The sequence below is a fragment of the Scatophagus argus genome, chromosome 21 (genome assembly GCF_020382885.2).
Source record: "Scatophagus argus isolate fScaArg1 chromosome 21, fScaArg1.pri, whole genome shotgun sequence".
Taxonomy (NCBI): Eukaryota; Metazoa; Chordata; class Actinopteri; family Scatophagidae; genus Scatophagus; species Scatophagus argus.
This window is the reverse complement of record NC_058513.1, coordinates 8,407,502-8,432,344: the sequence shown is the minus strand read 5'-3', so window position 1 is coordinate 8,432,344 and position 24,843 is coordinate 8,407,502. Positions and strand designations below refer to the sequence as shown.

The 24,843-nt window shown below is 39.6% G+C and overlaps 2 protein-coding genes across 2 annotated transcripts; one reads left to right on the top strand and one right to left on the bottom strand.

Annotated features, from left to right (window-relative positions):
* Positions 1–6,276: 6,276 nt before the first annotated feature.
* LOC124053096 lies at positions 6,277–10,658 on the top strand. The gene is made up of 8 exons (XM_046378059.1): positions 6,277–6,402; positions 8,113–8,151; positions 8,307–8,528; positions 8,624–8,902; positions 9,053–9,331; positions 9,470–9,700; positions 10,010–10,129; positions 10,204–10,658. The coding sequence occupies exons 1-8, from the start codon at positions 6,369–6,371 to the stop codon at positions 10,656–10,658; spliced, it is 1,659 nt and encodes a 552-aa protein (XP_046234015.1). The 5' UTR covers positions 6,277–6,368.
* Positions 10,659–12,704: 2,046 nt separating this feature from the next.
* On the bottom strand, positions 12,705–24,318 carry LOC124052625 (vesicular glutamate transporter 1-like). Its single transcript, XM_046377099.1, has 13 exons — positions 24,257–24,318; positions 19,093–19,345; positions 18,688–18,806; positions 18,477–18,591; positions 18,275–18,362; positions 17,808–17,894; positions 17,211–17,347; positions 16,787–16,936; positions 16,479–16,611; positions 15,752–15,862; positions 15,426–15,553; positions 15,076–15,145; positions 12,705–14,943 (listed from the first exon to the last, which is right to left on the bottom strand). The coding sequence occupies exons 1-13, from the start codon at positions 24,316–24,318 to the stop codon at positions 14,654–14,656; spliced, it is 1,743 nt and encodes a 580-aa protein (XP_046233055.1). The 3' UTR covers positions 12,705–14,653.
* Positions 24,319–24,843: the final 525 nt, after the last annotated feature.

The window sequence follows — 24,843 nt, the reverse complement described above, 5'->3', positions numbered from 1 at the left end:
AGCAAACAGTAAGGTTATTAACTGGTGTCCTGCTGTACATGCTAGTGCTTTTAAGTCCATTTAATCAATAAATCTAAAATCTAGTTGTCACTTTCTGAACCTGATCTGTGTGAAAAGAGTACGAGTGTATTTTTCTGTCGTTAACTGTGTGTGAGCGTGTGTTCAGAAACTGTAAAACTGGAGCTGTTTGTGCTCTACATAACGGTGGATGTGTTGCAGTTTGCCGGCTTCTGTTTTCATGGCTTACGGCAATCCTCCAGATCTTCCCCCCTGAGGGAAATCTCCCCGAACGTAGTAATGAAAAAGCCTGCAGAGTCAGGGGAAACAGCTTGTCTCTCACGTTCCACCTTAATGAGCTCAACAATGAGTACGGCAAATGACAATTAGAAGTTCATTAAAAATCACAGATCTAGATGAAAATGTTTTATTTACACATGGAATAACTTCTTAAGGTTACTTGACGATGGCGTTTTAAATGTCAGACAGAAGATGGTCTCTATTGCACCGTTTGTCCTTGAATAAAAGCTAATGAGTGTATGTGTGTGTGTTCAAGTACATGGATTTGAGTGGGCATGTGTATATTTTGCTTGTTTATCACTCTATACAGCTGTAACCCAGTTTAATACTCCCATGGGTCTGATTTAAGGAACCTTTTTGTTGTAGGTTTTATATTTCTGCTTCATAGATACAGAAGGATCTTGCAGCTAACAGAGCCTAGCTGTGTCGCTACACAGCAGTGAGCTGTCGGTGGAAATATTTCACAGCATGTCTGTCTTTTCGTTACACTCTCTCCGTACCAAACCCTGGAGAATAACTGGACCATATAGCATTGTCACATCTGCTACACTGACCAGCCTGTTTATCAACTCCTGCTCCTCTGGGCCACATGGTAGAGGGCAGAACAGGACCGAGCAGGAATGAACAGCAGGACAGGATGAAGTGAAAATAAGAAGGCAGTGGTGGTGGAAATTTCCTGAATCAGAGACACACACACACACACACACACACACACACACACACCCACATTTGTACTGACACATCAAGCTTCCTGGCCACTTCAGTGGATTTCATGTCTTTCATCTTCCTCTCAGTTGTTTCATAATCACATTATCGTTTGGAATTAGTCACACATTACGTCTAATCACTCCGAGTCCCTCTCGATTGATAACGTCAGCCGGCTTTCTTTGTTCCATTATGATCAATTGTTCTGTGTTTGTGAGGAAGCCATTAATCTTAGTGTGCCCACACTGCTCTAAATTGCCTAGTTTATTTTCTTCCTTTTCCAAATGAATTCCCTGAGGTGCACTTATCCTAGAGAAAAATATGCTTTTAAAGCTGGTATTGCTTGTTGTGCATCACACCATGTGGGGCAGGTCTTAGGAGGCTGTGCAAAGTCAATTATGTTGAATCTATAGGATGAAAGTGCACTGAGCTGGAACACACCACGCTGTTTAAGTGTGTGTGTGTGTGTGTGTGTGTCTGCACACGTGTGTGAGACAGTTCTCTGGGGTTTTCAGAGGGTTTCCACCTTTCCACTGACTGACACCACGAACGCTGCCAGTAAGTAACGATTTTGACAAGTTGCAGCTATAGAGGTGTGTGAAATGTGGGTGTTGATGAGCTCCCGTTTGATTTTGTTAAATTGTAATGCAAAAGTGTCTGTGAAGGATTAAAATAGTTCTTAATTAAATGTAGGATTTTACATTAACACATGTAAACAGATTTTTTTTTCTCCAGGCTGATTTATAGCTCGTGTTACCTACATCAGCTTTCTTCTGTGCATGTTTTACTGCAATACAACAGGTCATAACCTACTTCTTAAATTGTGGGGGAGCATTTGTAAAAATACATACAATTATGAGACATAATGAGCAGGAAATAATCTACATGAAACAGGGTCTTAACAAGTCACAAGGGATTCAATTACGGCCCCAAAGCTGGATTCAGCATGAAAGCTTCATTTAACGAATTGAACTTTTCCACCATCACTGCCCACTGCGGCTGGTAGAAACGTCTAACAGCCATCCTCTCAGTCATCTCAGTTTTTTGAATTTAACCTCCATGATTCACATTTACTACAAGCAAACAAACCTGCATGACTCCGCTCTCACCAATCAGTGTTAAAGCTGTTCCATCCATCCATCCTATACCTATACCGCTTACCCGTCAGGGTCCCAGGGAGCTGGAGCCTATCCCAGCTGACGACGGGGCCCCCAGACCGGGATTCGAACCTGGAACCCTCTTGCTATGAGGCAACAGTGCTAACCACTGCACCACTGTGCTGTTCTGTACTGATATTTACAATTACTATAGAGTTTCCATTGAAGGTTCTGTGATCTTTAGAATTGTCTTCCTCTGCCCCACTTTACTCTTCCTCTCCACCTCCATAGAACATGGGAGTCAGACCTCAGAGGACGCGTACCCTCACTACCCTCCACCCTCTGCCACAATCTCAGCTGCACCCACTTCTTCATTTTGACTTTCAGCCTCACACACCACGCTGCTAAAGATCTTTTTTTCTTTTGTTTTATGTCCAATACTTCTTATTGTATTTATTTTTTATTCCATTCATAGTAACATCTCAATCATCATTGTCACTCTATTTTTCTCTGCCTCTTTTGTATTCTGAACACTTTACGACGTGACTCTGGCTGTGAACTCTGTTAATTACAAGCAGAATGAAAATATGAAAAGTAAATACCTCTTAGTCTGCTGTTCAGGCTGTGCTGCTCCTCATTTTATCCGCAGTGACCTCTTTGATAAACCACAAAGAGAGTAGAAACGGGACCGGGGTTAGAAAATGAGACAAGGATCCAGTTGATAAAATATAGATGGAGAAAAAAAACTGGGAAAAAGTGATTTGTTTTTCTCTTCCAAAATCACACTTTCATGCCTTCTAGCCTTTAAATGTGCATCGATGTGAGCCAGCTCGAGTCTGCAGCCTTTCTCTTTTCCATTCACACACACACACACACACACACACACACACACACACACACACACACTTTCACCTACTCTATGCCCCGGTTTAGCCGTCTCTCTCTCTCTCTCTCGCTCTCTCTCACTTCAGCTGTTAGATTGATCTCTCTCCTCCCTTCTCCTTCCTCTCTTTGTACTTCCACTGTGTACCGGCTCTTCACCCTCTATCTGCTGGTTGCTCTCTCAGCTTTTTTTCTGCATCCAAGTGCTCTTCAGTTCAATTATACCCAATTTTCTTCATCTCTCCCTCTCTCTCTATCTGTCTTTTTGCCTCACACTGTTTTGCCTCACCCCCACCACTCTCTTTTTCTTTCACTCATTATTTCAGTCACTCCATCAATCAAATGCACTCACACACTCATGCCACGATATGATTCCCTCCCCTTTATCTTTCCCCATCTCACACGCACAGTGGATGGATTCAGGTCACTTCGCTGTTCCCCTTGTGTCTTTGATGCTGAGAAGTCATCATAAAAATAAAGGAAAACTTTTCATTCATAAAATATGGCTTTATTACCTGTGCAGTAGGAAGAAAAATGATGTTGAGATGGCATCAGGGAGGACATGACTGTCGGGGGGTTGGGTGGGCAACAGAGTCATTTTCTTGTCTTTCCTTGAGGCATCGTCTATCATGTTGAACTCTGTTGTACACTCAAACGGGATGTAGGAACTTGTGCAAATAACTGAGAAAGAGAGTATGAGAGAGACTTTTCAAACCTACCTAATTTATCGCCTCCACACACTTGAAATGTCCTAAAACACTGCCAGTCCAGTTCTGATGAATCGTGGTGATGCATGTGGTTAGTGCCGGCCTCATGGATCGACTGCATCATAGTCTGTGTCCCACCAGGCAAAGGTTTGTTTGGGATTTACACATGGCACATGTTGCTCTCACATAGGAAACTGGTTTTGACGCAGGCATCTGGGAGCTCAATGGTTAAGACAGACACAGTATAACTGCAATGTCCTGCAATGAGAAAAAGTTAGAAAATTAATAAAGTAACAGAAATAACTAACAACTGACTTAGGAAGCGATTAATGATCTTAACATTGGATATGTGTGATGATACCAAGTAAGTATATGTAATAACTCTGTTGGAGCGCTTGAGCGAAAACTTGTGCTTTTAAGCCCATCAAAGAGAAGGATGGAGGACAGAGGGAGGTGAGCCTGGTTGAAATACATTAATACACACTATAGCACTATAGTGCACTCTGGTAAGAGTGGATGTAAATGAATCCTGTCAAATCCTGATTGTCAAGGATGATATAACACCTGCATTGTAAGCCTCGATGAGAAACCTAGTGGGTGCTCTCCTTTAATGGCGCACCACTCCACAATGTATATTCGCCACACTTTCATCCTCTGCTGCCCTTATGTCCTTATTCTGAGAAACTAGCTTTCCTTCTGCTTTCGGTATTAACACCTCTCATGCCAAAGGCAAGGCGAGAAAAGTGGGTCATGGTCACATGGAACATCCAGTAGTAAGAATATGCTGGCTAGGATTTTATTTTTTGTTTTCTTTTAGTAATTTTTGTGTGTGTGTGTTTTAGTGAGTGCAGATTCTTTGCTTTTGGTGATGCAGAGTGAGAGCGAAAAGGAAAACACAAACAGGAGAAGAGACAGGAGTAGAGGGCAGAATGAGAGAGAAGTTATTGATTGATGAAATCAAAGCTGTGAAGCACAGCGAAAGTATTGCTTTAAAACACTGATATCTGTATATTTTCAGGGTCAGTGCTTTGAAAAAAATGTGTTAATATTACTCAAGTATTGTAGTCAAATTTTTAGATTCACTAGTCTGCTGCACTCACTATTGTGCAAGCTTACAGTCCTAAATGCAGTCATACTTCCTCAGTGCACAGGCATAGTCAGTGAAATACAGACTCAAACCTCCTGCAAGGCCTCATTCATGCATTATTTTCTTTGGGAAAACTGATGCAGTGCTGGACTCTGCTGGCCATTTCAGGCAACTGAAACAGAGGAAACATTTTTTTTTAGCAGTGTGAGCAATGGAAGTTAATTATCAGAATATTTTTAATACTTAGTGTTGTTACAGTAAGTGTTGCTGTAGATAGTTTAAATAAATGAATGTATTTCCAGCCAGAATTAAATGAAACTGTCAGAAACAGAAGTTTCATATTGTGTTTTGTCACGTGATGCCATGGGGTTTCTCATTGTGCCTTTTCAGCAGCTCAGCTATGAGACATTTGAGACATCTGCCTACAGTTTTTCTTTTTCTTTTCTTTTTTTTTTGGGCTAAGGAGACAAGTCTTCAGCTATTTAAGAATGTCTCTTTTTTCACACATAGCACAAAAGCAGAAGTCGATAAGCAGACTTGTGCATGCTTTGGTGCATGTTTTATTTGGAAATTATCACAGTGTGTAAAGCCCACAGCGTCCTCAAATGACACAAAGCTAAATAAAAATTTTCTATCTATCAAGCTTTTGAGTTTTACATCATCATTTCTTTTAAACCTGAGCTCAGCTCCTGGACAGGTTCACAACATTGCATCAGACAGTTAAACAATAACTGGTTAGTGATGACTGACACGTAATTGTTAAACAAGGCTATTTTGGTCTTCCTCTTTAAGCTTCCTTTGCACTGGCTTTGACAATCTGATTAGAGAAACAGGCGCTGTGGTTTCTCTTTAATTTCTCAGAAACTTTTTACTCAGAAATCAGACATTAGGTACATGTTCAGTTCTGGTAATTTATTATAAGGTCTGTAAGATAAGATCTTTTGCTGTGTAAAAACACAACAGAAGACTCTGTTAAGACTCACAACCAACATCATTTTGTGAAATTGTCTGACACTGTGCATTGTGTATAACAATACTAATAAGTACTATACCTCACACTGAAGCTGCCAAAGGCTTCTCCAAATGCTGCTACATTCACAGGATGACACAGCTGTATCACACATCACTTAATCTCATCATATTACCAGCTGTTGGCATTCAGATAAGAATCAATCAAAAATCAATCAACGGCCAGATTATTGTCATTCGTAATTGATATATAGAACATATTAGCTGCCCTCTGTAAAGGCATGTAATTCCACTATTTTTTAGTCTTATGTGATAAATCTGAATGCACTCTGTCTTTCTTAACAATGAGCTTGCATCTCTGCATGCAATAGCATTTCAAGGTGAAATTCTGTTGTTGCTTGAAAATCTACCAGTAGTTAAGTTCTGTGAAGATAGCTTAGTGGGAACACCACTAAGAAGGAGAAGGAAAGTGTGACAAAATATATTACTGTTTTTCTCTTGCAACACTTCTGTACTTGGTACATAAACACCCACAAACTTCCTCAACGTGACTGAAGGCTCAGTAATTTGGTGTGGTCACTACTCAGCACTTCAGTCATTTTGCTGTTCTACTCTGGCAGCACAATGAGGGGAGGAAAACATTTGCTGCTCCTGGCAGGTAAGCTGGATGGGGGGGGGTTAAAGGTGACTCTGGGATTGACTGGTTTTCATTTTCATTAGTATTGCACCAGTTATGTTCTGCTTTTCAGCTGGACTTTAATGAGATTTAATAGAGCTTTCACACCGTATTTCACATGCAGAGGTTTCACAGTGTATGTCACGCGCAGATGCTGTATTGACACATGTAGAACATAATGGTGTATTTAACAACAAAAACTAAAGGTGAGGTATTGAATGTATAAAGCTAATACCTACAAAAATGTTATTACATTTAGCAGAGTTTTCTGCAAAGAAATGCATTTAACATGTAACAGAATATGCATTGAAAATAACTGAGAAGACTTTGAGCGAAGCACTAAATCCTTTTTAAGACTCTAATACTGATCTTTGAGTCAATTAGAATGAGAGAGGAGCAGAGCGGTCAGTCGTCAGCTTTCATCCATAGATATGACAAAGGTCAAACAAAATCAAAAAATTAATAGGTTTTGATTTAAATGTGAAATAATATAAACATATTTATCTTAAATAATAGTAATAAGCCTGGGAGAAAAAAAATCATCTTTGTCATATTTAGGACTCCTTTTCTGCCATTTCTGCCCTTTTTACTGAGTTACAAACTGAAGATCAAATAACAATCCGTGATATTACTGAACAATTAAAAGTTAGTTATTTATTTATAGTCATTTATTTATTTCCTTTTTTCATTGTTTTAACAATAAATGATGGTAAAAGAGTAAATCCACGCACACTGGAAAACGCATTGTACAAAAACATTTAACACATGTCTCAAAATAGTTGAGTCTGCACTTTTCAAAATGTTGGGTATTTTTTTCAAATATTAACAATGTTGTTCAATATTTGCAGCATTAGTATCTGTAAAATGTTTTTTAAAATATAAATAAATTGAATAAATACAATTTACACATTTGTTAAACTTTTTTTGAAGAAAATATAAAATATTATGAATTGCCATGCTTGATAAATGCTAAGAAAAGACAATATCCATCCATTCATTTTCTATACCGCTTATCCGTCAGGGTTGCGGGGAGCTGGAGACTATCCCAGTTGACTACGGGCGAGAGGCGGGGTACGCCCTGGACTGGTCGCCAGTCAATCGCAGGGCCAGAAAAGACAATATTTAAATCTTATTAATATAGTAATTGATCAAATATAATGTATAAGATACTGTGGCATAATTTTTTGCCAGTTAATCATTTATATCTTATATCTGTGTATATATATATATATATATATATATATATATAATGTTTCAGTGTCAAAGGATTACAGAGAGCATAAGAAGTTTAGCTTCTTAGCTGTCAGACTTTGATACCGGTCACTTTTTATTTACAAGTGCACCACATAAATATTGATTTTTTTTGTTTTTTACTTGTTCTGAGTTTATCTGGACAAAATCGTCAAAAGACATTAATGCACTACAATATTACTATATTATATTAATATATACAATTATATTGTCAATTTAGTGAAAGTTTAATATATTTTTTTCACTAATTATAAATTTTAATATCATTAACTAAGAAAAAAAAACATCACAGGTTTTGGCACAATATATATATATATATTTTTATTTATTTTTTTTTTTTTAAAAAGCCCTGATCTTAATGGCAGAAACTAATGTGACCTGTGTATCATTACTAGAATGTTAGTTTATTAAAAAACAACATTTTTTTAAATTTTCTTACAGTGTACATGTTCCTGGCAAGATGTCAGCAACGGCCACAAGGTAATCAGTGTTCATACATGTACAAAGGGTGTCAGCTTTCTAGCTTTCCCTTATTACTTCTCATTGGTGTGAAATGTTCATATTTGGCAGAAATAACCATGTGGCATAAATACAAACACAAATGTCTTCTTCTCCTTTGTGCCTTGCATCCTCAGTTTTCATGTTACCGAAATTAAACCCGGTCTTCTCTGGGGACTTACTTTATCTGAACTGTGCCAACGGCACAACTGGGAACACAGTGATATGGTACTTCAACAACGAGAAGCAAAGCGAGACAAACAAAACCTGGAAAATTTTTGCTTCTCCCAGTCACTCAGGATCTTACTCTTGTGAGAGCAGCCGACAAAAAAGTGACAGTTTGAGCATCAGTGTAATGGGTAAATGTACTGCATGAATATATTAGAGTTCATACACCCAAGGGAGATACTGTATGCACACAAGTAATGGTGCATTTTATTTGTTTACCATTCAGAATACGTTCCCAGAGCCTCACTCACCATCAAGACAGGTCAGCCAGTGATGCGGAATGGAGGTTCAGTTATCCTGCAGTTGGAAAACGATGGTGGTCTGGACAAATGGAACTGCTCGGTCTACAGGGGAGGAGACAAGACAAAGAAGATTAAGTTGAAGGTGGATGGTAACCCTACAAGTCTCGAATTTCAACCCAGAAGACTGGAAGTCCCCGAGACCATTCTCTGGTGTAGTGGTCCCGACGAAACCAGAAGTAACCAAATCACAATCAGGACCTCAGGTATACTGACATTATATTCCATCATTTACCTTTTATCTGCTTTTATGCTAGCAGTTTCTGTTTGGCAAGTAATTTATTTTAAAGATATGCAGCCAAAATTTTTATTTTTTAAATCGTAGGAGTTAAACCAATTCAATCTTCTTCTTGCAGAGAGGGACGTATCCCTGGAAATGTATCCTCTTCCTGCTCTAGCTGGGGAGAGTCTGACTCTGAGGTGCATTGCCTGGGGCACAGATCAGATAAGCAGCACCGATTTCTACAAAGACAATAAAATCATTCAGAAAAATGCCAGTCCTACCATTAAAATCCCAAATGTGACAGAATCTACAAAGGGGAAATACAAGTGTTATGCCACCTACACACACAAGGCCCGCTCCAATGGGCCCCCATACCAAGAGGTTTCTGATGATCAAGACGTATTTGTCTACGGTATGCATATCCAACCAACACTGCCTGACTGTCTGACTGGTTTACTGAATGAAGTTTCCCTCTTTTGTGTGCAACTGTGTGATTCATTTCTTCAGCAGACATCCTCTAAAGTCTGTCCACTCATTTGTCCTTTTTCAGCGGCTCATATGAAGGCAGTTCTCTCTGAAAAACTTGGCTTGTCGTGTGACTGTCCACTTTGTCCAAAAGATGTCACCTATCACTGGTACTACAAGAATGATGGTGATTATGATGTTCAGCAAAAAAAGCTTCCAGGTTCCAGTAGATTTATGATGCCAAGAGAAAGTGGTACTTATGCGTGTCAAGCTGTGTGGAAAGTCGGGAGGTCCTTTATGAGCAACAGTTACACTTGTAAGTTCTTTGACATTTTTCCCAGTCATATTACAGTAATACACATTAAGATCAGTGAGCTTGTCCTGAGTACAACTCAGCCTGTAACACACAAGGCACCGCGACACACTGTTTGAGTCACAATTACTTACAAACAGGGATGTGGAGTTTAAAAACACAGTTATTTTACTGAAATTACAGCAATTTGTTTAAACATGTTAGTTCAACAGTCATATCTTTCTCATACTGTTGCTCATGGGAATGCAACGAACATGAACTGTCACAGGGTCATAGTCATAATATGGCATATATGTTTTGTCTCTGTTTCAGATAAACCTCCAATCGGCACCATTCTAGTAATTGTGTTCGTCACACTTTTGATACTTGGTTTAATATTAGTAGCTGCAGCATTTTATGTACGAAGAGTAAGGAAGAAGAGAAAAGCCACAGGTTAGTACTATTTGTTTTCCACTTTGTGTAGGCATACTGAATGCAGTTCATTACAATTTTCCTTTTTTTTTTAGGAGCAATATACGAGGATGTGGCCCTGAGGTTACAAGGCAAAGGTGATGACAACTATGAGCAACTGCAGAGGCCACATGGTGCCCAGAAAGAGGATGAGTACAACACCCTTCACCCAGAAGCGCAGGATCATAGGAAAAAAGAGGATGCATACGAAGAACTGAAGAAAGAGGAAGTGAAAACAGAGGTATACCACACCCTGGGGATGGAGGGGGGAGCAGGAGGAGCAGGGGGAGAAGGGGGATACGAAGCACTGAAGAAAGAGGGAATGAAAGAGGGGGTATACCACACCCTGGGGATGGAGGGGGGAGCAGGGGTAGAAGGGGGAGAAGGGGGATACGAAGCACTGAAGAAAGAGGGAATGAAAGAGGGGGTATACCACACCCTGGGTATGGAGGGGGGAGCAGGAGCAGCAGGGGGATACGAAGCAGCAGAAAAGACAAAACAAAACTTATGAGGTAATCAACGAGAAGTAGTAGGCAAAATAAAGCAGAAAAGAACTCAGCCTTCACATGAAAATCACTATCAGCAGCTTTGAAATAAAATGCAATTTCCTGCAAAAAAGCAAAGTCATGTCTTGGTCACAGTCCTGAAGATCAACTTCTATCACCAAAGTTGTTCTGGCTTTAAATATAAGTAGGTTAAAAAAAAAAAGAAAATGTCAAGAAGATCCTGCATGTTGCATAGTGTAACAACTAACAATTGTCAATATTTTTATTCATCACATTAACCACGTTAATTATAAGAAAACCTTTATAAAATGTAAAGTTCCATCACGGGTTACCAAAAGAGAAAATTATTCATTTTATTCCACCAAATGTCAAATAAATAAATAATGTATCTATGTATCCATCCATCATGGAGAGTAAACAAAGCATTACATTTGGTCAACCTTTAAGGTGAACGAGTTGTACGTTATGTTAGTTGATCTTTTTACATGTCACAAGCCATCAGCTCATTCCCCCAACCCTGATATTCTTATATGTATGCAGTACTACCAATGGCATTACATGTGTATTCACTATTTTTCCGATGTGCAAAGTAGCTTGGGTGCAGTATCAAACTATCAACTATCAACTATATACTTTTAGTGATTGAAAGATGTGTGTTTTGTTTTGTTTTTTTTTTTGTAAAGTTATATCATGTCACTTGCATAGAGATGGACAATAAACTTGTAATTGGATATTTTTTGTGTCTTAAAATGTATTTGCCTTGTCAAACCTTTTTGTATTTTTTCATTATTTGTGCACATAAGAAATAGTGTAATATTTTATAGATTATGTTTTCATATTAAAATTTATATTACAGATGTATGCTGATCAGATATCATCTTAATATGCTCTGCAAATGCTGACAGAGCTTCTTTCCTGTTTGTTTTATGTGCTGAAATAAAATTATTTTGATTAAATGTTGGTGTTGTGTGGTTTACAATCACTTAATTGGTAAATGTATTTTTACTTGAGCTTAACCTTTTTTTATCCTCAGCTAAAATAATTAGCAAGTCACAATATTGTGCACTGTACTGGCCTGAATAACACTATGAAGGCAATGAGTTTTAGTGGAACATGCACCAGTTGTATCAATAAACTTGCTCTTTAGAAAGTAAGTAAACACAGAAAAGTTCAACTGTAATAAATGTACTGCCCTTTCTTACCAAAATTTCACACCATAATGTTGAGAATAGGTAGAGATCCCAATTCCAATTGACTTTTCTGCAATACATTATCTTTTAAGAAAGAATTGTGATGCATTTAGGAATCAATTTGTGTCCTCACCCATAAGCTGGTGTGGTGTGTGACCATGGAGCAGTGTGAGGGCAGAGCTCTCAGAGCACGCTCGTACCCCTGGGACGTGTACTCACCCTTACACAGGGGTCTCACTTGGTTTGAGGTTGTGGATGCACCAACTGGCTCAGATTGATGCTTTTTCGTTGCATCTCGTAGCCTGGAGAATAAAGTTAATTATAAAGTTAAGTTGTAATTAGTGACTACTGATACTCGACTACTTGACTTTGTTTGCCCAGTTAGCCTTCGAGTCTGGAACGCTTGTGAACAGATTCAGGCCTGGCTGGGCGTTCATTACATCTCCAATGACTTTGGCCTTTCATGGTTACCACTAGCAAAGCAGCATGTAGTAATATAGTAGTAAACTAAATGTAAATCCAGTTCTGTAAGTGGCAAGTACATGTTCTATTCCCATTGCTAGGTTCAAAAAAGAGATGAACAAAGGGTATGCTGGTGCAGTGAAATCCTTTAGAAGGTTAAACCCATACTCACAGAACTGGAGTTACATCCAGGTAACCATTATTTCACCCACTGGCAGATGGATGCAGGATAATCCCACTGATTTTAGAGACCAGAGGAGGACAGTGAGAGCAAAGCCCTCAGTGCTTTCAAGTGGCTGAGGAAAACTGGTCCCTTGCCCTGGTGCCAGCAAAATCTATTTTCTTCTTCATTTCCCCGTTATTGTACTTTAGCTCACTGATCAATATGCTGTCTAGAAAGGAGTACAGCATTATGGGTAACATGAAACCACTGTGTCCAAAGACCTACATTATTAGTTCCTGAATCAGGTATGGAGCGGAAGAAAGTTGGCTTGCAAGAAAAAAGAAAAGAAAGAAAGAAAAAATAAACAGGTGCCATAATTAAAAAAAAAAAAAAGTAACACCCAGCTGTAATCATCTGCTCTTCAATTAATACATAAAAATGGGAGTAAGAATATCTATTATTGTTGTACATGAATGATCACCTCTAGGTTTTATTTTACAATATTTTTCACATGTACATGACTTTTACATATATCATTTTGGTTTAAAATCCAGAACAAAACATTTAATAGCAAGGAATTTACGAAAATAACAAAAACAGTAAAAACCCTAACATTTAATATTGAATCAACTAGTGAACTTGAAATAGTATCAGTCAAAGTGATACCACTTCAATAATCTAACACATGTTTCTTTCAAATCTAAAGCTGTGTTTTGGGGGCTAGTTGGATACATTACAACATCTACTAAGAAAAATTAAATTAATTGCTCATGTACAGTGACATGTCATTGTTTTGTTTTCCATTATCAGCCTTTTATTTTTTCCACTGGTCCTCATTTACTGACCACTTCACATAGCTTCACTTTCCTGCACTATAAAACAAAGCGAAGGGGGATAACCTTTAAATGAGAATGACTGGGATCTATGTGATGGCTCTATTTGCAAAGTCTGTCATTTTATCATTATGCTACATAACTGGCACCACACAGACTGACCTGCGTTGGATTTCTTAAGTTATACGGTGACAGCAAAGTGCTTCTCCTGATGTTTACACTTATAGCATGAATTGCCTGAACACAACAGCAACATGAAAGATTAGCATTAATGAAGATTATTTTAGATGTAAAGCAAACCGAACAAAATTCAGATATGGAATTTGAAAAGAACAGTTTCAAAGAGATCTATCAGAGATGAATGTGACTCTAAGCTAAAAACCTGACTTGAAAGGGATTGTTACTAACACATTTCTTCTTGTCCTGTATGAGGCATTTTTATTCCCCAGCATGTCAGCAGCTGGATAGACAGGTTCGAGGCCTTGTACAAAAAAAGCATTTTAGCATGAGGAAATCAAAAATGCTACAGCTACAAATGAAGCCTGGGCTATTTAGACTTCTCATAGAGCTGTGTACAGTAATTTGTGCAGTTGTTCAATTACTTTCTCAGTTGATGAGTAAACCAATACTACATAGCAAAATATTTTGTTGTATTGGCACAAATAACATGCTTCTTCTTTAAAGTGTGCACATTAAGGACAAAACTTAACACTGTTTTTAGGGGGGAACGCGTTGACAGCACTGTGTGAAAATCTTGCAGTTCTTTTGATGATTTTGTGTTTTAACTTCAGCGGAGGTGTAAATTCTACAACCATTTACGAAACTTTTTCCATCAAAAAAACTCAGTCGGTTTTAACCCAACAGCAGAAATGTATTTGTGGCCAACATGCACCTAGAGATTTATAATCTTAAGTGATTCAATATAAGTGACAGGTGTACAAACGAAACCCAAATCCTCTCAGATAATATAGAAATTCCTACAATTATACCCATGAATAAATATTAAAGAAAGCCACTCCAGGCCTAAAACACAGTCCTCCTCCCAGAGATCACAGGGAGGGTGATGAGTCCTAAAACACTCTTACTTAGATTGACTGTCACACAACATACACAATTGCAATCACACACAAACACACATTTTACATTTACTAATGTCCTCCCCTTCACTTTGGAATCTCTTTGAATTCAGTTCAGTTAGGATAATACAGTCAGACTTGCTGAAAATAGTCCCCTCCCACATTCCTTTTAAAATCTGCACTTTCAAAGTTCTTAGTGCCATCAGGTCAAACTCCACACTGTTGATGTACTGTTCCTGCCTCACTAAAGGCTATGTGCAGAAGATGCTGATGGTTTTATGTTAACTCTCGTTCCCCCTCTTCTCCATAAAGGTAATTATTGGTTCCAGCGGGTTGGACGTACTCCTCAGTTTTGTCCCAGTCTGAGACCCAGCCCCCTCCCCCAATGCCTCCGCCTCCGTTGGGATCTGCTCCCTGGTTCGTGGCTCCGTAGCCTCCTCCACCACTTGTGCGATACAGCTCCTCTGTCTCATTTGCAAGCTCATCCTCATCCAGGATGCCACATTTCTCATCACTCAGCTGCTCTGGCTCTGCCCAAGCTTGCTTCTCTCCTGATGCAAAGATGCCTGCAGCACAGACACAGACCCAAAAGATCTTTTTTTTTTTAGGTTTGTTTTGTTTTTTTTGTTTTTGGCAAATTGCAGTTGCTAACCCAAACTACAAGAACAATATACAGATTGTTGCATACTCATACACACCATAGAATATAACACCTCCGTAGTGAACAAGTGAGGCGATGAGAAACACACCCTGCCACTCTTCTCGTGTCTATCAAAGATGGTGAGAGGAAAAAAATGAGGAAGAGAAAAAGCATGAAAGCATGAAAAAGATATGTGTTTTATTGTCTGTTATGACAGTAAGTGATAAGGATTTTCACACATTTATCAAACCAACCAACCAAAGCTTGTACATCTATTGCATTCTATAAAATTGTTAAGACTTAATATGCGCTTAATATGTTCAATAATCCACAGTAAAAGCAAAGCACACCTTCAGACAAGAAAATAAGAACAACATGTTTTAGGGTGTATTTTACAACAGGTCTCACCTTATGCTTTGTCATGGCACCAACTATAAGAGGACAAACCATACCAGACAAAGTGCCCACACCATTGGAGATACCCATGAGGATACTGGCATAGCGAGGTGCAATGTCCAGGTGGTTGACATTGAAACCTTAAGAGGAAGGACAAATGGAGTATATAAATACTCACAAATCCTACAAAGTCTACTTGAACATATGTGACCAAAACTTTGGTTGATTTGGTTGGTTTGGTTGCTGCAGGCATGTTGATGCAAATGCAACAAAATGTGTACAGAGAAGGGATTAAAAAACAAAATAAAATTAAAAACAAAACAGGAAAATGGTTTCACCTGAAATGGCAAAGCCAGAGAAACCCACAGCAAGGACCAGGAATGTAATGGCAACCCCTTTTGTATGAGAGAAGCCCACCACCAGCAGCAGGGTTGCCTCCATTCCAAATCCTGAGTCAGACAAGGGAAATGGCACAGAAACAAAGAATGGGTTTAGTCTGTCAATGGCAAACATTTGGTCTCAAGAAATTCTGTAAGTTCACGTAAGGCCACTTGACTTCATGCTTCCTTTTTTAGAATGATGTTGACTCGGCAGTAACATAACAAGAACACTTCCCAGAAAAGACTTATGTCTTCAGCTTGCTTCTTCATTTCACTTCACTCTTGACTTGTTTCTGCAGTTAAAATGATAACGAGCAGAGCGTCTGTTTTACAGTGAGTCATCATTTCCTGAATGCAGCATTTTTTTCTTCCCACAGTTCACTAAACACAATACTTAGACTTATAATTAGCCAATGAGCTGTTCTGCCAGCCAATGAGCTGTTTCACGGTCTCGTGACTGAACCAGACTTCTCACTAAAATTGAATTCTTAGAAAATAATTGTGAAACTGCATCAGAGTATCAGCATACGCTAATACAGCTAACTAACCACAGCTTGACCACTTGAAAGCAAAAGACTGTTATGTGCACAACAATTTCTTGTATACTTTACATCTTTATGTTCCTCTTTTCTAACAGTAATTTTGTTTTCCTCATTATTTTTCCTCCAAATTGGCTCTTTCGTACCTCCGCAGTTCATAAGCTTCCGGACGTTAGTGGTGGTCATAATTTGGTTGGAGCGCAGATAGTCAGCAATCTGGCCACCAATGGGCACAATAATGGTCATGACGAGGTGCGGAAGTGCAGAAACTATGCCCACCTAAATGAGAAGAAAAGAAATGGATGTGAAACTTCTGAGGCTAGGCTATGCTCACCATAACCTTCCAGTAGCTTTGACTGTCCTCAGCAGTATCATGTTGTTGTACATAGGGAAACGTTTGTTCCTGGTGCAATACACTGCTCATAACCCACTGCCCACATATAGGTTCTCTTACCTTGCTAATCTCAAACCCAAACACCTCCTCGAAGTATGCAGGCTGGCTGATGAGAAGCAAATAGAAAGTCCAGCTTCTGCAGAAATTAGCCACGATGATAGCATACACTGGCATGGATGTAAAGAAGGCCTTCCAAGGTGCTTTGAATTTCTGTTACAGAAGAATGCATTACTTATTTTTATAAATTCGTAATGATATTGTTTGCATACATGAATGCAGACTCAAATGTATAGAGGTTACCACATGATAGGGAGTTTCTTAATCTATCTTCGTTACTCATGAGGTTTGACACTTTTTCAAACCCCACCCAGGCTAATTTCCCTCTTGCACTAACTTTACTTTGCCTGTTTACCATCTTGTTTACCATGATTACCATCCAGTCTTTGTACACATTGTACATGAGAAATCTTCTCTTTGTACTGACCGCCACTGAATGCTGAGCTGACTCGCCAATGCTTTCTTCTATATATTTTCTCTCCTCCTCCGTGATGGTAGGGTGGGCCGCTGGACTTTCATAAGATACCAGGAACCAGAAGCAGTACCACATGACCCCAAAACTTCCTGGGAGGGCATTAAGCAGGCATGGAAAGAGGAGTAAAGTCAAGTGTCAAAACTGGAGAGAAAGGTCAACATGAACACACTGCAAAGGAGACACCGCAACTGTAGCTGCTGTACAGAGTGGGGTTCACGTTGAAGCCATTCATAACAGTCGAATTCATAACATTTTTCAGTTTCTCATATTTATAGTGCTGGCCTTTTGAGATCTTCTTCTACTTTTATGCTCAGTATGCGTCAGCATCTACTGGATTACTGTATATTGTACGTAAATGGGTGGACCTACACAACTACTGAACTCATCTTTTTGCTGTATTTACTGTAAGACTGTTGTCATGTCTAAAGAAGTTACATTGCATTGCATTTCCGATGTGTATGTGTAGTTTCCAGAGCTATAGTTCAGTCTGAAGGCCATAGTCTCATTTGATTTTGTTCACGTTCAACCTAAAGGTCAAGTGTCTCTTACCGTACACATAGAAGACTGAGGACCACCCTGAGTACTGGACTAGGATTCCAGCTAATGGCATGGCAATGACTGCACCAGCATATGAACCTTGAAAAATGCCAGAAACATTTTGTTTTCAGTTATCTTTCCACTTATTTTGTCACTTTGTTTCATTTTTAAAATTTATGTAATTTAATTATGTCCAAAAAAATGTCTTCACTTTGCTTTTGTTGTTTCAAAAGCCAAAGATAGTTAGTAACTTCTCACAATAGAGAAGCTGGAAAAAAGCAAATGTTTTGCATTTTTGCAAATAAAAATAACATTCAACTCATCATCAAAATAGTTGCAGATTAATTTTCTTCAAATCAACTCAGTGATTAATCAACTAACCTTTTCAGCTCTAAATATGGTTATATTATACTAGCAATAAATGTCTCTTAAGATGATGAAAGAACACAGAGAAACAGGTACAGTGATGATAGACTCACCACAAAAGGCTGTTGTGGCCAAGCGACTTCTCTCAAGAGGTGGTGCCCATTTTGCCCAAATACCATGACAGGCCGGATATGAAACCCCCTGTAGGACAGAAAAGAAGGTACACTATGATAAATATTGTGCAAAAATTTTAACTCTTTTTCTTGCCGGCCATTTCTTGTGTTGAAAAGAAGGCTGTAGATAAGAATCAAGCACCTCCACAAGTCCTTGAAATACCCTGACAATGATTACACAGCCAAAATGTATCCGTGCTGCTGAAGGGATGAGCATATTCAGGAAAGACGTGGCCACTATGGCAAAGCCAAACACTCTGGGAGAAGAAAGAATAGAAAAAGAGGAGACATTCAATATGTTAAAAAGAATGGACAAGTATCCCTTTCATACCTTAAATAGTGGATAAACAGACCTGTTTGCTGCAAACTTTTGACAGATGAACCCTCCAGGGATTTGGGTTACTATGTAACCCCAGAAGAAGGAGCCGTGGATCATTCCCACTGTTTCTGGATCCCAATCAAACTGAGCTTTCTGTTGGGATAAGTATATGAGAAAAATATCAATATGCCTGAATGTGGTGATATTTCCAGAACACATGGCATCTAATACCGGTCACTAGATCAAGTGGGATAACAAGCTGCTATTGATTGACAGACTCTAGGATGACCCAGTCCATTGTTTGACCTACCCATCTTCATCTGCTCATTTGTAACTTAGAGACACAATAAAATGTATTTTGCCTTGCTGTGGTTGATTGTTCCACTTAAGTAAAGAGCAAAAGTACCACAAACTTGCCAAATCATCTGCCCCCACTCACCACTACAACCTCCTTGTTGTCTCTGAAGATGGTGTGGCTGTTGACCATGCTGACAATGGCCACGCCCAAGTTGCATCTGATACCAAAGGAAATGCAGAAGCCAATGCCAGAGAGGATGGCAATGATGTAGCGCCTGGGCAGGCCAAAGCATGTGCAGTCCACCAAAGGCATCTCCTTCTCCTCCACCAGCTCTGGCCGGCCCTCCGCCGACAGCTCAATGGTCTCGCCATTTTCCTGCTTCTTCTCAAGCGCCCTGCGAAGAGGACAGTGAACAGAAGATGTAAACTACTGTCATTAAGTCCCATGATTTCATGAGATTGTCTGGGTTGGAAAATCTCTTTGCTGTGTTGTAAGTACATCCCTGTAGTATTTGCTGATTCATTTCAGCTAAACAGTTATTCAACAACATTGTAGGAAGCAGGAAACTACAACTACAACAGTAACTGAGAAAAGATTTTATATTAAGGTCACTCTTTGGCTTCTATATTGTGGATTTTCTTTTAGAGCAAACAGTTGGTCAGTGTGACTGCACCAGAGCTTTTCCGCAGCACAAACTGATCCTGTAGAGCTTGTAGACTAACAGATTGGCTTGATAAAAGTGCATGAATCTGGCTGGTCAGGGATCTTTCTTGCTGTCAGTTTGACTGGTAACTCCGGAACCTTAACAAGAAACAATCAGCACAGTTGTCAGTCTACCACCACTTCAGCTCGCTGGTATAACGCTCACTTATCCTCTTATCTCAAGGTGTTAATTTATTGTTTTTGTTTGTTTGCAGACATTCATCTTCTGATGAATGAGAAATGCAATGTGAGTAAAAGGCAAACAATGTATGAAGAAAACTCTTTCTTCTGCTCCCATCTATAACCTGTGCTCACGTGGCTTGCTGAGAAATCATGACCCCTGCCAGCCTCCAGTCTGACGGGCATCAAATATGTATCGCAGCATAGCAGATCATCTATTAAACATGACATGTGCCATGCTGACTTCTCAGATCAGACCAGAGCACAGAGTCCCCTTTATACTACAGTTTTATTTATTATACATACCTTGTTTTATATATGTGTGGCCTGTGCATGGTAAATGTAAGTTCTAACAATCATAAGAAGACACATTTAGTCCCTGAGAGTTGTTTGTACTTAAGCAAAACATATCAAACAATTAAGACCTACAGCTTTGCACCAAAAAAATAGCACCCAGCAGTGCAGAGCATATTTACAGCTTGGATGGAGAGATGGGTGCTACATTGCATAGACTCCGTTATCTGACAGTGGGTTGTACAGAACAGAAAGAGAAGCAATCTGAGGAGCATATGGGACAGGAAATTAAGCATATTAAGATTCTTAGCTGACTGAACTACTGGTTCTCCAATAGTGGCCATTCTGAACATTCATCCTGGTTAGTACAAAAGTCTCGACCTTGACAGTATATAAACCTACATAAACAAAACACACTGTAATGTCAGTGTTATCAGTGCACTAGACCAGTGTTTTATGATAACTCAAGCTACTATTCACACTGTAATGTGTGGCAATTTTGAGGTAATAACCAAAGTCAAAAATGCAGGTCACGTGACTTCCCAGAAAGACGAAATTACAACAACAAAATAGCAATGACAAAATTGTGCAAAAGGGAAGAAAGGTAGAAAAAGGGTAGATAACATTTTTGGTACATCTGCTGGCTGTTATTTATATCAGAGCGAATTTCCTCTGTATCATGTGTGTGTGTGTGTGTGTGTGTGTGTGTGTGTGTGTGTGTGTGTGTGTGTGGGTGGGGATGGGGGTGTGATTAGATAAGTCCTCACCACAAGCTTTATTTAACTTTGTTGTGTAAACACAATGTTTTTAAGATGTACATTAAGCAAAGCATAACCGCTGTAATGTAGTTTCAACTAGCAAACTCCCCTGCTAAATTTAATATTTTGGGACAAATCAGAACTGGAATACACTTGTTTTCCTCATTATTTATCCTATTTGTATAGACTTTATATCTTAATATGTTGCCCTAAATAGATGGTTTGAGGTGCAGAAAAAGTGCAGGGATTTAAATCAATGTAGACTACTGCTTCCAACCACATGCATCGCAATATCTCTTGTATGTACAAAAACTTGGCGTTATCCTTAGATGCTGTACTATCAAGACCAAGGACCTATCATTTGCCTTTGTTTCACTTGACTTTGTTCCTCTGTGTACTTTACCAGATCCTGTCCTGGAGCAGAATGTTACAGCTTTATCAGACCACCAGGGACAAGAATCCTGATTCTGACCCAGCTAAAGCTCTTTATTGCAGCTTCATAAGATGTACATACTCTGGAGGTTTAAAAATGACATAGATACTAACATATCAAGTGACTGGACCTTTAACAGACCTTTAAAATGACGTCAGTTAAGAGCTTCAACAGTAAGCAGACTGGGAAATTACAACTATGCAATTATGAAACATGCATCCTCTATTAGTTACTGTAAGCAGGAGTTCTAACAGCCTCCAACACTGATCAAGTATTAATGATTCTCACTCTTGAATTATTAATATCTCTGGCTCTCTTGGACTATTTTTGTCTGAGCGGGTCTGTCTCATTCCTCCTGTCTCCTCTTCTTCTTTAACACTGCCTTTTGCTGTCAACTCCCCAGACTCACGCCGTCTCACACACAATTCACAACATTTCCTTTTTCTTCAGCACCAATTTATTTCCCAGTAACTAGTTCACATGGAGCTTTCTTTCCTCTGCAAAACACTGGCCAAAATGTACATGTCTGTTTTTCACTTTTTTCCCCCCTATACTATACAGCACATCCGTTATCTGCTGCAGTGACTTTTCATGACTGATCCTGAGTTAAAGAAAATCCATTGTAATCCTTACAAGCTAGCTGACCTTCTCCATGCAGTCGCCACAGCAATAGAAAAGCTCTGGGAACGTCTGTGTTTAACTCAATAAAGAAAAAGTGCTCGGTTTTGAGTCTCTATGACATGTAAGAAAGCTGAATTCACATCACTCATTGGGTAGAATGAGCATTCCTGGTCCTCTGAGTTAATCTCTTAATTCAGGACAAATGTCAGGGGCGTTCAGCAGCCGGGTTCAGAGTTGAGTCAAAAGCTCGGAGTCATTGATTGGATAAAAGAGAGTCAAATAACTGGTGGGGATTGTTGGAAAGACTGAACAGCTGTTTGTGATACCACTATGAAGGCTATGGGGAGTTAAATGTGTTAAATTCTTTCCTCATTCAGATTTGTTCTGTCCTCTGATATTGTGTCAAACATATTTCCACATGTACATATTTGTGTTTCATACAGCTATACTTAGGGCCATTTACATTGGTAAAGGATTCAAGAATGAAATGCCTGAAGGTATAGAGAGGAACTGTACAGTAATTATTTATAAATATTTCTCTATATATATTAGACCTGCAACATTTTCTTGGCTCTCATATCTGAAAGTTTTGAAAGTTAAAACTCTCATATCTGAAAGTTAAATTCCCTTAAAGACATTTAAGGGAATTTAGAAAGGCAATTTCTAAGTGTTCTCTGATATTAGACCAAATGATTAATCTACTCTGAGTTTATTAGAGATTATTATTGGTTACAACCATAGACAGATGCATGACGGGAGACTGAGTGGGCTGTACTTCAGTGAAATCATACAGTTTAACTCAGGACACAGTTAAATAGAATCACACATAACAAAAAGGAAGATAATAGAAAAGAAATTAATAATAAAAACACAAGAACAAAAGAAATAAATACACCACAGGGTAAATCAACACAGCTGCTTTTCTCTGTATGTCTTAAGCATGTTGCGTGCAGGGAACAGGAGCGACGAGCGGCTCGGTGCTCGTTACGCACGGCAGCAAGGCACCACGAGAGCACCTGAGAGCACGTGCGCTCCTTGAAAATGAAAGCTTACAGGCCGCTGCTGGACCTGGCGGAGGTCGAGTGGCCTAATCCTGCCTGGCTATGAGGTGCCCTGAAGAGGGGGGAAGGGACACAGTGACGAGCTATCGGGCTACTTAGAGGTGGGGTGGGGGAGAGAGAGGTGGCCAAGGTGTACGGCCTGCAGGGATTTACGTGGGCCGACAGCTTGGACGAGCAGAGGCTATTTCTGGAGAGGATTTAAGTGTTTAGACGCTACATCAAATCCCGAGAGAAAGAAAGGGGAGTCCATCAACGCCTTTTTTTTTGCCTTAAGATATCCATCGTTGGCCAGACTCCTGACCACCTCACACACTCTTTCTCAGCGGGGAAGGTGTGTCACACTTTAAAAAAAAGCTACTGAGAATAGGACTGGTCGAAGAGCTGTGAACGTCCCCCAAAACACACACCTGAATTGCTTGTAGCAGGTGTCTTGTGGGTTTAAGATAACACATCATGTAAAAAAACAAACAAACAAGCAAACAAACAAAAAGATCAGCATCCTCAGCCCGTCATCACATGGTTTTTGTCCAATTCTTCCAAAGTTCACCGTGACTATAGTGACAGGGTCAGAATACACAACGCTCACTGAGTTTAGAAGCATAAATAGACAACCTGATCAAACATAATAAGTGGTAGAAGCTGCAACTGGACTGCTCAATCAGAAAATTCCAGAAAAACCTCCACACAGAACTGTGAAAAGGAGTCTACAATCGGATAGTGTGACAGCAATGCAAAAAAAAAGCCTGAAAGAAGAGAATCCAGCCATCGATCCAACGCTTCATCTTACACTGGGGGAACAGATTGGGCCTAAAGCGAAACCTGATTCTCTTCATTTGCTCCCTAGAAGCAAAACCACTGCAGGTGAAACTAGATTCATTTCTGATTTTAGAACATTTGTGTGCTCAGAAAAAAATAAGTGAAACTTTTTTTTTTGTATGCTCGGCCTCTGCCCCTGTTCCCTGTGCGACGCATTCAGCAGCCTATAGAGGGACAGATGTTGTGCCAGGTCACCCAGCACCATACTAATCCAGGCCTCTGGACACCTTGATCTCCAAAAGAGCATTTTGCTTCTCTTTTGAAATAAATACTTTAAAACAAAAACAAACAAACAAACAAATAAAAAAACACGAACAGCTCGACTTTCCTCCAGCAGCCTAATTTAACTGGAAAAAAACCTAAACTTTCTTTTTAACATGAGAAGGCAGCCGTTCTCTGCGTTTTCTGCTTGGAATTTGCCCCAGAGAGATTTTACATACCCGTATATTTTTCCGAGAGTCTTGGCTGCCACGACCTTAAACCTTTCCGGCCGGATCTCCATCCTCACGGCTCCAGGATCCGACCAATGTGCAGTCTTTTACGCGCTCCCAATTGAGCGCACAGCCTTCTCCTCTACTCCCTCCGGCCCGTCTTTCTCACTCACACATAAAAATAAAACCTGATTTTACTTGATCACCAGACTCATTAACCCACAGCTTTCTGTGCGGCTGAATCTCTAAGTCAGCAGCAGTGATTGTCCGGAGATTTAATATTCTTCAACTGCCTTTATATAAAACCAAACGAACAAACATTGTCAGTCCCACTTTGCCAGAATCCCTAACGTCCAAACGAACTTCCTGATTGTCTCTGAAGTCCGTAAAGGTTTCACAGCGCGCTGGAGGTAACTTTGGACAGGTTTCGTGGCCAAGCGGTGTCTCTGGCCGTGGTCCTGAAACCAGATTACTGCTGCCTGAGCGCTAATCTCTCCAAGTGTGTGTAGTGAGTGGAAGGTAGGATGTCACTTCCTTCCCCGCAGCCTGGCATTTTAAGCAGCGATCGTTCAAGCAGCGGCTATTATTGGACCGTG

What these genes read in the sequence shown, in the direction of transcription:
- LOC124053096 (XM_046378059.1), top strand. Translation starts at nt 6,369, where the DNA reads ATGAGGGGAGGAAAACATTTGCTGCTCCTGGCAG. An exon ending in ATGTCAGCAACGGCCACAAG is followed by an intron (nt 8,152 to 8,306) that starts GTAATCAGTGTT and finishes TTGCATCCTCAG; the next exon opens with TTTTCATGTTACCGAAATTA. An exon ending in GAAGAAGAGAAAAGCCACAG is followed by an intron (nt 10,130 to 10,203) that starts GTTAGTACTATT and finishes TTTTTTTTTTAG; the next exon opens with GAGCAATATACGAGGATGTG.
- LOC124052625 (XM_046377099.1), bottom strand. Translation starts at nt 24,318, where the DNA reads ATGGAGATCCGGCCGGAAAGGTTTAAGGTCGTGGCAGCCAAGACTCTC. An exon ending in CAAAAGTTTGCAGCAAACAG is followed by an intron (nt 18,592 to 18,687) that starts GTCTGTTTATCC and finishes TTCTTCTCCCAG; the next exon opens with AGTGTTTGGCTTTGCCATAG. An exon ending in CGGAGGTGTTATATTCTATG is followed by an intron (nt 14,944 to 15,075) that starts GTGTGTATGAGT and finishes TCTGTGCTGCAG; the next exon opens with GCATCTTTGCATCAGGAGAG.